This window comes from Lepisosteus oculatus, chromosome 3 (assembly GCF_040954835.1).
Source record: "Lepisosteus oculatus isolate fLepOcu1 chromosome 3, fLepOcu1.hap2, whole genome shotgun sequence".
In the NCBI taxonomy this organism is placed as follows: Eukaryota; Metazoa; Chordata; class Actinopteri; order Semionotiformes; family Lepisosteidae; genus Lepisosteus; species Lepisosteus oculatus.
The window spans coordinates 7,276,472-7,288,109 of NC_090698.1; the positions used below are offsets into that span (position 1 = coordinate 7,276,472).

Here is an 11,638-nt window from a genome sequence, read left to right on the forward strand (position 1 = left end):
AGTCTGGGGTGAGGACACAACGCTTTGGAGACAAGGGGATGTTAAGCACTTCTGGGATAAGGGAATTACTCAGCACTGAGGTCAACAGAGAACAGAGGCCGGGGTTATGTGACCATGTGAGTTTGCAGGTGAAAATGTGTGTGTTCGTGTTACTACATTGTAAATGTGTTGCTGCTTGAGTTTTTACACGATAATCTGTAACACAACACAGATTGGAAACTGGGGTAAAACAGAACAAACTGTAACACACCACGGTGAACTGTGATATACTGAGGATATTCTGCTACAACTGCTAGTACGAAAGTAAACGAAACGAAACTTGCAGATCAGCTGTAAAATTATCTAACACTCTGTACGTGAACTCATTGACCTCACAGTCTGGCGTGTAGCAGAGACAGCTGCAGCAAACCTGGACTATACTGCCACCGTGTGGCAGGACCTCATACCACAGTCTTGGACAGACGCGATTGATTAGAATAGATGCTACAATCCTGCTCACGGCCGGAAGATACACGCCAGTCAGCCTCACTCCCTAGTGAGGGGGCGGAGAAGCGGTTAGGACTGTCGTCTTTCAGTCAGAGTGTGTGAGTTTAAAGGAGTGAGTTCAAAGGTGTGAGTTTTTTTTTTTTGGGGGGGCGGAGCGGTGGATCTGCGCCTGTGACTGGAAGGTTACCGGTTCAAATCCCGCGGCCGGCAGAGGAATCCTACTCCGCTGGGCCCCTGAGCAAGGCCCTTAACCCCAACTTCTCCAGGGGCGCCGTACAATGGCTGACCCTGTGCTCTGACCCAAAGCTTCTCTCCCTGTCTGTGTGTCTCATGGAGAGCAAGCTGGGGTATGCGAAAAGACGAATTCCTAATGCAAGAAATTGTATAGGGCTAATAAAGAAACATTATTATTATTAAAGACTAATTTAAATTAGAAGCTGACCAAATACTTTGTCGGACGTCCGACATCCTTACGACGTGCAGGGTTTCGGTGTTTGTTCAATGGCTTGCTTTGCCTCTTCTACCGTATTCATATTGCACAAATTCTCGTCTTTCCACTCCCGAAGAGACACAGGTACGGTGTCCTGACAATTCCAGGTGCCGGATTGCTTCTGGTATAGATAAGTGACCATGATCATATCATCTATCGCATTAGCTTGAAAATCAAGACAACTTTACAACGAAAAATAAACGCGGAACCACAAGCTTAATAATATACCGATCACAAACAGGGTAAACCATACTGAACTCGTAAACAAGAAGTTATTCACAGCGTATAGACTCTGATAGATTCTGAACTAGAGCTCCGTATTGTATTGAGTTTGATTCCAGGTCATGGTTTGCTCTTGATTCACACACAACGGTTTTCTAGAGGATTAAAAGTCATTACGGCAGTTAGTGTTTCACCTGGTTCGTAAACAGTTATTGGCCTCCAGACCATTCTCCTCCTGGACAGCGAAACGCGAACGTGACAACTAAGGGGGCAGTGTATCTAATGCCGAGACAATGATGAAGAACCTTTTACACGACGGTGCTTATAGGCGCAATATTTAAAACGAAAAGAAAAGGAGACGCCTTTTTACAGCTGTTTCCTTAATGCGAAACACGCTCATGGATTTGCAAAATATCCCACACTGCGTTAAGTAACATCCGTCTGCTGACAAGCGCAGACATTCTGGAACATTCTGGAGTTTCTGAGGCTCCGCTCGGGGAATGCGTTTCTGTTCTGCAGTCACGGACTCGGTTGTGGCGCGATTGCGCAAACTGGGTAATTCCACAATCCCCTCTGTAACAGGAGAACTCACAACCCACTCGCCGCCTCTGTACTAGGGGGCCGGCAAAAACACGACATGAAGCCGGCTGTATAATACAGTCTTATTATTTGTATAGACAGGGGGCTTTACACCTCGGGGCCAGTCTTTCTATCCATGCTGCCGCACCGACCGGGACCCTGGCGCACAAACCCGTTGGTTAACACGGGGAATTGCGGACCCGGGGCGGAGGCCGAGACCGATGTGAACTGTCCAGTAAACAGCGTGGTCCGTTAACTGCTCGGCTTTCCGCGCCCCCTTAATAATGGCATTTCAAATCTCACCTACCTGCTGACCCTATTGTCAGGGACGCTTCTCTTAACATGCCACCCTAGCGCCCTCAGAAAGCAGCGACCGGGTTTTCACGTTAATGATGATCTCAGCGTTATATTGAACCTTTATCCGGCAAGACGGACTCCCCAGAAAACTAAACCTTCCAGTCATCGACAGTGTACTGCCACAGGCCTTTAACCGGTTCTGTCCCAAGCCAGAATAAACCACCCTTGCTGGGTGTTGAACTTTTATATAGAGGAATCAGACTGCAAGCCGGGAGGGTCGATTGCTCTCATAACCTCGTGCGAATATGGAAACGCACTCTTTGAAGAAACCGCCCCCTGGTGGCTGAAACCGGTATCGACAGTCCAGATGCAGAGTATTAGAAAGCTTACACCCGAGAGCGGGCCACTTGGCCGATCTAATTAGTAGTTAATTGATGCGAGATTTTCCTCCGTTTCTGACAGAAGCCAGGGTATCGACTTCAGCTCCATGGGTGGGTGACTTGCTCCGTTTCCCACAACCCTTTTAAGAGCTCTAATGCGGATACTCCCGCTAGCTGGATCTATTCACCATAATCCAGGTGGGGCTGCACATTGGTGGTGGTGGAGGGGATCCCCATTACCTGTAAAGCACTTTGAGTGGAGTGTCCAGAAAAGTGCTATATAAGTGTAAGCAATTATTATTATTATTATTATTATTATTATTATTATTATTATTATTATTATTATTATTATTCCGAGAAGACACAATAGCACTTACAGAAATCAGCCCAGCATTAGTGTGAGCAGAGCAGATGTACTGGTGGCGGGAATATTGACATCTTGAGCACTTGCTCCCACGGGATGTACAGTGTCACCCCTTTAGGACTCTCAGTTGTATAAGGTTTCGTCAAGAGCTTTGAGATGTACTGCAATGATACTGTAGGTTCCAGCTTTGAAGCAAATCTTAGAGACACACTGTACTGCTATATATCGCCCAAACTGGGGATTTTAATGATTTGTGGAACAGTAAAGCTGTGAGTTGAATAAAAACAGCTCGACATTTCTCAAGAGTTTGACTAAAGCGAAACTTAGCGCACTCATAGCTACAGCTCGGAGCTGTAAGGAGCGAGCGGAGCTCGGGTGTGTCTCTCCCTCCGGCTTATTCCCGGTACAGACCAGCCTCCCTGCCAGAAATGAGCAATTCCAGTTTCCCCTCAAGGAAGTACATCCAGCGCGAGGCGGTGAAATCCTTGAGCTGTTCTCCTAGAGGATCTTGAGCGGATTTTTTTTATATTGGTTCAAGGAATTTCCCGATGCCCCCGCCCCCAATAAGTGCCCCAGCTCGCGGACTTTGTCCTGTTAATAACAACCCACCAATAATATTGCGCTAAGTAGAAACGACCAGAGCAAACAACGAATTCGCCTGTATCACACGGCTTTCGTATTCAGTCGTGTCGTTATTGTACCAAAAACCTCGTTTCCGGATTACTGTATTTGTGCAAGCACGAGATGAATCCGGAGCACGGTCTCGGACAGGGCTAATCGCGAAATCACGGCAAGTTTTATTTCTAAAACAAAAAAAAATAACATTCGTCAAACGTCATCTGATCGGGAAGCCTTCAAGTGTGGCACGCGGGCGCCCGCTGCAGTCCTGTCCATTGAGACGGCTCGCAGCCAATCAGCCGCGGGGTCCGGGGAGGCGCCAGGGAGCGAGGGGCCAAAGCGCGCAGAGCAGGGGACTCAGCAGAGACTGCGACTCTCCGGGCTCCGACACCGCGGACGGACAGACACGCACCTCGTGAGACAGAGCGAGCGCGCCGATTGTCGCCCGAGCCTGCTGCACCTGTTCACCTGACTGACCGCGACAAGACACACCTGGCCCGTCCACAAGGCTACAGGTAATACCTGTCACCGCTGTTATCCACGGTGTTACTCGTCCTATTACCGCAATAATCACAGACTCCACACTGTAAACGCGTCTGACCTGTCCTTTTTCTGCTTCATCGTTTGACTAGCCAACTTAGCAGCCACTGGGCTAACCTTTTTTCGTATACAGGTATTTTCTAAACAGGTATCATACGATTTTAGTGGTAAAATTAACGTTCGCTAGAAATGCTGTTCCAAATTAATATTTCGTCGTCAAATAACTATATTAAGTTTTAACGGTAAATTACACGAGTTTTCATTTAGATTATTACTTATGAAATCACCTGTTCCGTAGCTCTCTTGTGTGCCCGAGATGAGGGAACTGCGTATCTCTCTGTCGGCTTCCATATGAGATTATTATTATTATTATTATTATTATTATTATTATTATTAATAATAATAATAATAATAATAATAATAATAATAATAATAATCCTTTCAATTAACCTGGGTTTAAGAGATCTTAAACCACTGATCGAGAACACCACCAAAGTTGTTCGGATTGTTCGTTTGATTAGATTTCTTTTTTACCGTATAAGCCCTGGATAAATATTTGTCCGAGCTGGCAGATACGGAGGTCTGTCTTGGCAGGGATGACGGGAGGAGGCCGGACGGAGCGCTACCGTTCCAACACATTGATTTGTTTGAATAATTCGATTTCTATACCAATGAGCTGGAAGCACGGCCAGATTAAACACAGCTTTGTTTTCCCCCACTGTGAGAAAGATGAACAATTGGAAACACTAAAGAGAAATGATCCCATCGCTCTAAGATCACACGTGTTATACCGATAGATCAATCAATCCCGCATTTGTGAAAGACGCCTGGGTTCATAAAAGTGAGATTTATTTTTTTGCAGCCCATCAAGCAGTCACATGAGATGCACTTTCTTCTGCTTTCACTTCCAGTATGAGAGTCTCCTTTAACAGAGTTTAGCCTAAGTCAGCATCTAAGTCAGCATACACCCAGGCAGGCAGCGGTTTAAGGGATAAACACCATTGGAGATTTCAGGGCAGAAGGAAGTTCACGGGGCATTGCAGCCTCAAGAGTTGTCCCTTTTTTGACTCAGACTTGTTACGACAGTTGTTCCGACAATTGATGTTAATCAGAAATTGCTTCACAGCTGTTTTGTAAATGAGGTACTGCCCCAGTAGGTGCAACGTGTCTCATGTGACCCGGCTCTAATCGGCACAGCGGTGACCCCTGGGGTCGATTCTGGACCTGGGGCGCTGTCTGTGGGGAGTTTGTATGTTCTCCCTGTGTTTGCGTGGGGTTCCTCCAGGTGCTCCGGGTTCCTCTCACAGTCTAGAGACATGCTGGTAGGTTCATTGGCTCCTGGGAAAACTGGCCCTGGTGCGAGTGTGAGAGGATGGGTGTCTGTGTGTGCCCTGTGATGAACTGGCGTCCTGTCAGAGGTGTGCCCTGCCTTGTGCCTGTTGCCTGCCAGGATAGGCTCTGGCTCCCTGGCGACCTGAATCGGAAGACGTGGCTAGGAATCGGATGCGTGGATGGACTAATGGGCTCCATACTCCAATGGTTTGACTTGGAATAACCACACCCTGCCTCTGGGCTGTGTGTTGTATCAGAAAGAATCCCAAACCGCCTCCCAGTCTGCGGACAGCTCACTTCAGCCCCCGACTGAGATGTCCCCCCGTGTCAGACGTTGTCCGTGTTCCTAGGGCTTCAGAAGGAAAACCCCGGCGCCATGGGCAGCACCCCCAAGAGCAGCCTTCTGAGAGACGTCATGTCGGCCTCGGGCGCCGGCGTCCGCTCGGAGGCCCTCCCCACGGCCTCACCCGCCTTCGCGGCGCAGGAGAACGGCACGGGGGAGTGCGGAGCCGTGACGGCCGACTTCCAGTACGTGCTTCTCCCGGTGGCGTACAGCCTGGTCTTCGTGCTGGGCATGGCGGGCAACGCCATGGCCCTGCTGCACTTCATCCGCACCCGGAGCACCATGCAGCCCTCCAACATCTTCCTGGTCAACCTGTGCGCCATTGACCTGCTTTTTGTGCTCACCCTGCCGTTCAACATCGCCTACCATGCCCGCGGCAACGACTGGCCGTTCGGGGAGGCCCTGTGCAAAGTCAACGGCTCGCTGTTTTTCGGGAACCTGTACGGCTCGTCCCTCTTCCTGATGCTCATTTCCGTGGACCGCTACATCGCCGTGGTCCACCCGCTGCAGTCCCTCAAGCTCCGCAACCCCAAGCACCGGATCCTGCTGTCCTGTGCGGTAAGACTTGCCCCGACCTGGCGGCAGCCCCTTATCTCAGTGCATCTCTATCACCCTTGACCCTCACTTTGACCTCTGACCCCTGACCCCTGACCTCTGACTCAGGCCAGTGGCGGGGCTATGGGCTGTAATCCGGTGTGGGATTAGCGAGAACCGAAAAAAAACAAAACAAAAGTTAAGCCTGTCTTGGTATAGACAGAGGACGGGACAGGCTAAAAGGAAAAGAAAATAAAAAGAAGAATAATGGCCTCACACTGGGATACAACCCCCTCTGGGACTGCCAGTGTACGATCCTCCCCTTCCGGGGGTGTGCCCAGCTCGTCCTCTTCATGTAGTAGAGGGAGGAGGAAGCCACAGGGCTTCCAGAGCTACACAGAACTGACCAATCCTTTCTCTTGACATCTAACCTAAAACCCAGCTGAGTGCCAGTCAAAATGGCACCTAGTGATATGTTAGAAAGAGGTCACAGCTTAGCCAAAATTATTTGAAACCTCCACTTTATCTGAAACCCCAGATGTGGCCAGTTACTCATTTAGCTGTGCTGGACACTCAGTTTATAATCCAAGTCTACATTTTCAGCAGTAGGCTCCACACTGTCCTACACCGACCTTTGTAACTGCAGATATAAACTATAAACCAATATGAACTCTTTACTCAGTTAAATATGTATGGACTGGTGGCACATTCATAAATCTGTTACAATGTGCATGTAAATGCACACAAATAAAGCCATAAGGTACAAACAAGTGCAGTGAATCGACAGTGTGTGGAAGCAGTGACAGAAACACAAAGTTCCTTTTCGAGTAGACTCTTCCCAAGCGCCTGACTCGAAGTAATGGGGCAGCTTTGCCGCTAAGCTCCAAAAACATTAGATCTCACTCTCAGTCTTCCAAACCCCAGGCTTTTCCAAAACTCATTCTCTCCGAGACCTTTTAAAAAACCTTTCCAAGTTTTCAGAACTCTACACTCTCATGATCCTTGAAAATTGCTTCCTACTCCTTCCCTTGTGAATGATGCTCACAGAGGTTCTGCTCCATCTGCCCAGATGCCAGCTCAAATCTCTCTGGTGGGATCATCTGCTTTCTGGAGTTTCAATTGCCTCCTGACCAACCATCTCTCCTCAGCCGGTCAGGTGAAGGTAGCAGCTTATTCCCCACAGGAGTTTTAACAAACCTGTACCTGGTCCAATATAATTTTAGACTTGATTCCTGCTGTGTGGAGGGAGGTCCATTCAAGATCTATTGAGGAGTTATTTGGACATCTTGTGGAATTGGGTGGCATTGGGGCGGAGCGGGGGCACTGTGGTTAAGAATCTGCGCCTATGGCTGGAAGGTCGCTGGTTCAGATTCTGTGGCCTGCAGAGGAATCCTACTCCGTTGGGCCCCTGAGTAAGGCCCTTAACCCAAGCTGCTCCAGGGGGGCCGTATAAATGGCTGACCCTGCGCTCTGACCCCAAGCTTCTCTCTCCCCATCTGTGCGCCTGTGTTTCTCATGGAGAGCAAGCTGGGGTATGTGAAAAGACAAATTCCTAATGCAAGAAATTGTATAGGGCCAATAAAGTGGTCTCTCTTATCTGATCTTTATCCCATTGCCACGAGAGTGACTGGTCTTCTCTCCCAACCCCGCTCCAGGTATGGGTGGTCCTGGCCGCAGTGATCCTGTACCTGACACTGAAGGGCCCCCTGACCAGACCCTTTCAATCCACGGGGAAGATTGCCTGCATGGAGAACTTCTCCTCGGAGGCGTGGCGGGGCCGCATCTCCACCGTCAGCATCCTGGCTGCCGTCATCGGCTTCTTCCTGCCCCTGCTGGTCATCGCCACCTGCTACCCCCTCATCGCCTGCAAGTTGCTGGCTCCCCGCTTGGTGGAGGGGGCGGCGCCGAGCACCTCGGCCTCAGGCTCGGGTCGGATCCGGAAGAAGGCCCTCCGCATGGTGCTGCTGGTGCTGGTGGTCTTCCTGCTCTGCTTCGCTCCCTACCACCTCAACCAGCTGGTCCACACGCTGCGCCGGATGGGCGTGCTGTCGGGCTGCCCGCTCATCCACTTCACCTACCGCGCCCGGCGCGTCGCCATGGCGCTCTGCAGCCTCAACTCCTGCCTGGACCCGCTGGTGTACTGCCTGGCCTCCGAGAGCTTCCGCTGGAACTGGAGGGGGTGCGCCCGGTGTTTCAAGTTGGGTCAGAAGCCGCCGCAGCGGCAGAAGAATGCCGCCATCTGAAAACGGATGGGTGTCCCTGTATCCTAGTGCCAAATGACGCATCCTGAACCTGATCTGATCAGGGGTCTTGGCCAGGGGACACGGGATGAGCTCCAAGCACCTGCTTTCGAAGTGCCTCCGTTCTCGCTCCGTCCCTGGGGAATGCTGTGCTGGAAAGATCCCATGCTTCCCGTGCGTTTTCCTTCTGTGGCTTTGTGGGAACTGTGGATCGCTTTTCACCCCAGGGTGCTCTTTCAGCTCTTGTGCCAGGACTCAAAGGAGAGGGACTCTGTAGATCCTCCACACACCCTGTAATTCCTGTGCAAGCCAGGCCTGGGATTGTAATGTGAAGCATGAAGTAGTGGTCAGGGCTGTAGCGCAGGGGCTATGACTCCGTTGTGTTCTCCGAGAGGTTCCTGTGTTTTTTGTGTTTTCTCTAGTTGAGCTGGGTGTGTTAGCCAGTGTAGTAACCGGGGACAAATGATAGGGCTCCATCCAGCAGGAGCTCTGTTTTCCCTCTCTGCCTAATCCTGTGCTTCCTGGTCTAAAAGTTCTCTCTTGCTTTTGCTGGTGAAGCAATTCTTCACTGAGCACTGGAGCTGCTGCTGCAGAATGGCTGCCCCGAGTCTCCCAGGCGGGGCTGCACTTCAGTGGTGAGGAAAGTGCATCCCTACACGTGCTGGAAAGCACTTTGCAGTTCTGTGGCATGAAAAGCACTGTCGAAATGCAACCAACTGTTAATTAAACATCTGTTTTGGAAGTTTCCTAGGCATGTGAAAGAGATTAAGCATTAATGAGACGGGTGGAGGGAAAGTCTGACTCCAGAGCAGATCTAGAGCTAATATCCGTATCTGAGTAAAAATGCCTGTTTCTTTGCGGTATCTGAATTCTACAGACCAGGAAGCAGATCCCGGTTTACCTTTTCACTTTGTGCACCTCAGAGGCGCTGGAGGCTTGCACAACTCTGTGCACTCTGCAAACACATTTTTCTGACTTTCTCGCAGAGCGCCAAGCTCAATCGGGCAGCTTCCGGGCCTGATAACAGGTTGCAGGGGGACACTGCCAGTGTTTTACATTAACAGAATTGCCTCTGTGTGTTGAGTGTTTGTTTTTCAATTGCAATAAAGATAAGGCCTCAATGAGCCTGGCATCTGTCTCTTCTCTGTTTCCAAAGAGAGCGCTGCTTCAGTCTAACCCCATCCAGCTTCAAAAACACCCCAGTCCCCCCCCATCAACAGCACTGGGAATGTGTTTCAGTCACACCCATGGGCTCCTTGTGCTTCCCAGCCCCCAGCCTCTCCCTCTGACTGTGTCTCAACAAGATCCTCGAAGGGGATCAGCTGTCCCGATTGCTCAGACTGATAATTAAATCTCGGTTAACAAAATAAACTAATTGACGGTATCACAGAATTCCACAAATTCTGAATTAAGCACATAATCACAAACTTTGTGAAAGTACTGTTTGGTCGCCATATTGTCTCAAACCCTTGGTCTCGCTACAGGTTTGAGTCCTGACTCTGTAGTCGTCAAATAGAGTTGGGGTTTTACCTGTGTCCTGGCCTCTTAATAACCCCTCTTTATGAATTAGTTTCATCACTTTACTCTCCTCCCTGCTGATAGCTTGTGTGATAAGCTCATACTTATTATTAAAGTAGTACATCGTTCTGCACCTTTAGAAGTTGATCCTTTACAATAGAGAAGGGCAGCTGTTGATGATCCTGCTGCATTTTTACATTAATCACGTGTTGAGACCTGAAATTCAACAAATACAACGATTCCTTATTAAGAGAATTAGGTCACTTACTGAATTAAAACAGGAGGAGAAGAGAAAACGAGAACAGCCTCCTAAACACATGTGCTATTGCATTCAATCTGCACGTGTTCAAACACCACAGATAAAAACACAACAACAATGCATGCAAACACGTGCCTTCGTCTTGTTCGAAACGATAAGCGCGTTTAAACAGCTCTAATTGAGGAAAAGAGAAAGGTCAAGCCGGGAAAAGATAGGCTGACCCCGACGTGATTTGAACACGCAACCTTCTGATCTGGAGTCAGACGCGCTACCGTTGCGCCACGAGGTCCTGTTATATCTAGGGAGGAAAATGCTGTTACACAGCGCTGCCGCTGCAGGGTTACTGCGCTGTCTCGGCTTCTCAATTTCTAACTCGCAGTTAAACACAGACTGTCCAGCTTCTGTTTCCTCAGCCAGTTAACTGAATATTAACTTAATATTGCGGGTGCTCATTTTTTTATATACGCTTTTCTTGCGCCACTAAAAACAGTAACAAGCTGTAAACATGGCAGTGCCAACATACAGCGCAGTTCCCTGGTGGTCTAGTGGTTAGGATTCGGCGCTCTCACCGCCGCGGCCCGGGTTCGATTCCCGGTCAGGGAAGTAGCTTTTTATACGGATGTACAGGAACGAATCTTTTTAAAACAGTTATTCTCAAAAAGCATGGTTGATTATTCTGAATATTCCCCTAGTGGCGTATAAAAGCAATAAAATATGATTTTCCAAATCACTTCCACTTTATACAATACTCGCGTTGACAAGGCGGTGAAGCCAAGCCTGTAACAACCCGTACAACATTGTCGTGGTGAAAACATCAGTGATAATTTTGCTTAACAGAAGACCGTAGAGAAGCAAAAGATGATTTTGCCTTATTCGAAAGAGCATGAGCTCCACTTGCACTAACGTCTTTTTTCGTGGTTTCGTTTTTTTTTCTTTAAAATTAAGTTCTGTGATCCTTTATCGACGAACGGAGAAGAACAGGAACGATATTCAGTTTTAATTTTATGATCCACAAGAACTCTTGCCTTTCTGGAAAGACAGGGAAACAAAACACGCGTGTTGTTTTCAAACGCAACGAAAGTGTGTAATCTATTTTTGCATTACTGCGGAACAGAAAAAGTTTTGCGTTCGTACTCTGGGTCTGTTGGTCGAGTCCACCCACAAGAGGGCGGTATAGTTCAAGAATTTAACAAATGACCGCTTTTTAATGTCTCGACCCTTAATGCGCAATTTGCAAAATGCATACGTATCGCTACGTCACTGATAAAAAAACACAGCTTTTTTATCTTGTAGATGTAGAGGAAGAAGGCTGACGTATAACTGCTGGTGTTGTTTCTCAAAGAGATCAAGGCGCTGCTGTTGCAGATCGTCTTTGAGCAGTAGGAAACAGCGCTCGGCCGAGATCGACGTGGAGCCGAAAGTCGATCGGTGAATTC

The 11,638-nt window shown here is 48.8% G+C and overlaps 1 protein-coding gene and 2 non-coding genes across 3 annotated transcripts; 2 read left to right on the plus strand and 1 right to left on the minus strand.

The window, feature by feature from the left end:
- The first annotated feature begins 3,485 nt into the window (after positions 1-3,485).
- Positions 3,486-9,549, plus strand: gpr205b (G protein-coupled receptor 205b). Its single transcript, XM_006627499.3, has 3 exons — positions 3,486-3,951; positions 5,659-6,209; positions 7,841-9,549. Exons 2-3 carry the CDS (start codon positions 5,685-5,687, stop codon positions 8,426-8,428), a joined length of 1,113 nt encoding a protein of 370 aa, XP_006627562.1. The 5' UTR covers positions 3,486-3,951; positions 5,659-5,684; the 3' UTR covers positions 8,429-9,549.
- Positions 9,550-10,419: 870 nt separating this feature from the next.
- On the minus strand, positions 10,420-10,491 carry trnaw-cca (transfer RNA tryptophan (anticodon CCA)). The gene has a single exon. It is a non-coding gene; the product is annotated as a tRNA-Trp (tRNA).
- A 242-nt stretch (positions 10,492-10,733) lies between these two features.
- On the plus strand, positions 10,734-10,805 carry trnae-cuc (transfer RNA glutamic acid (anticodon CUC)). Its single transcript has one exon. It is a non-coding gene; the product is annotated as a tRNA-Glu (tRNA).
- Positions 10,806-11,638: the final 833 nt, after the last annotated feature.

Bases quoted from the DNA above. Each gene is read 5' to 3' on its own strand.
- gpr205b (XM_006627499.3), top strand. From the start codon at position 5,685: ATGGGCAGCACCCCCAAGAGCAGCCTTCTGAGAGACGTCATGTCGGCC. The intron at 6,210-7,840 runs GTAAGACTTGCC...ACCCCGCTCCAG, and splicing joins GGATCCTGCTGTCCTGTGCG to GTATGGGTGGTCCTGGCCGC.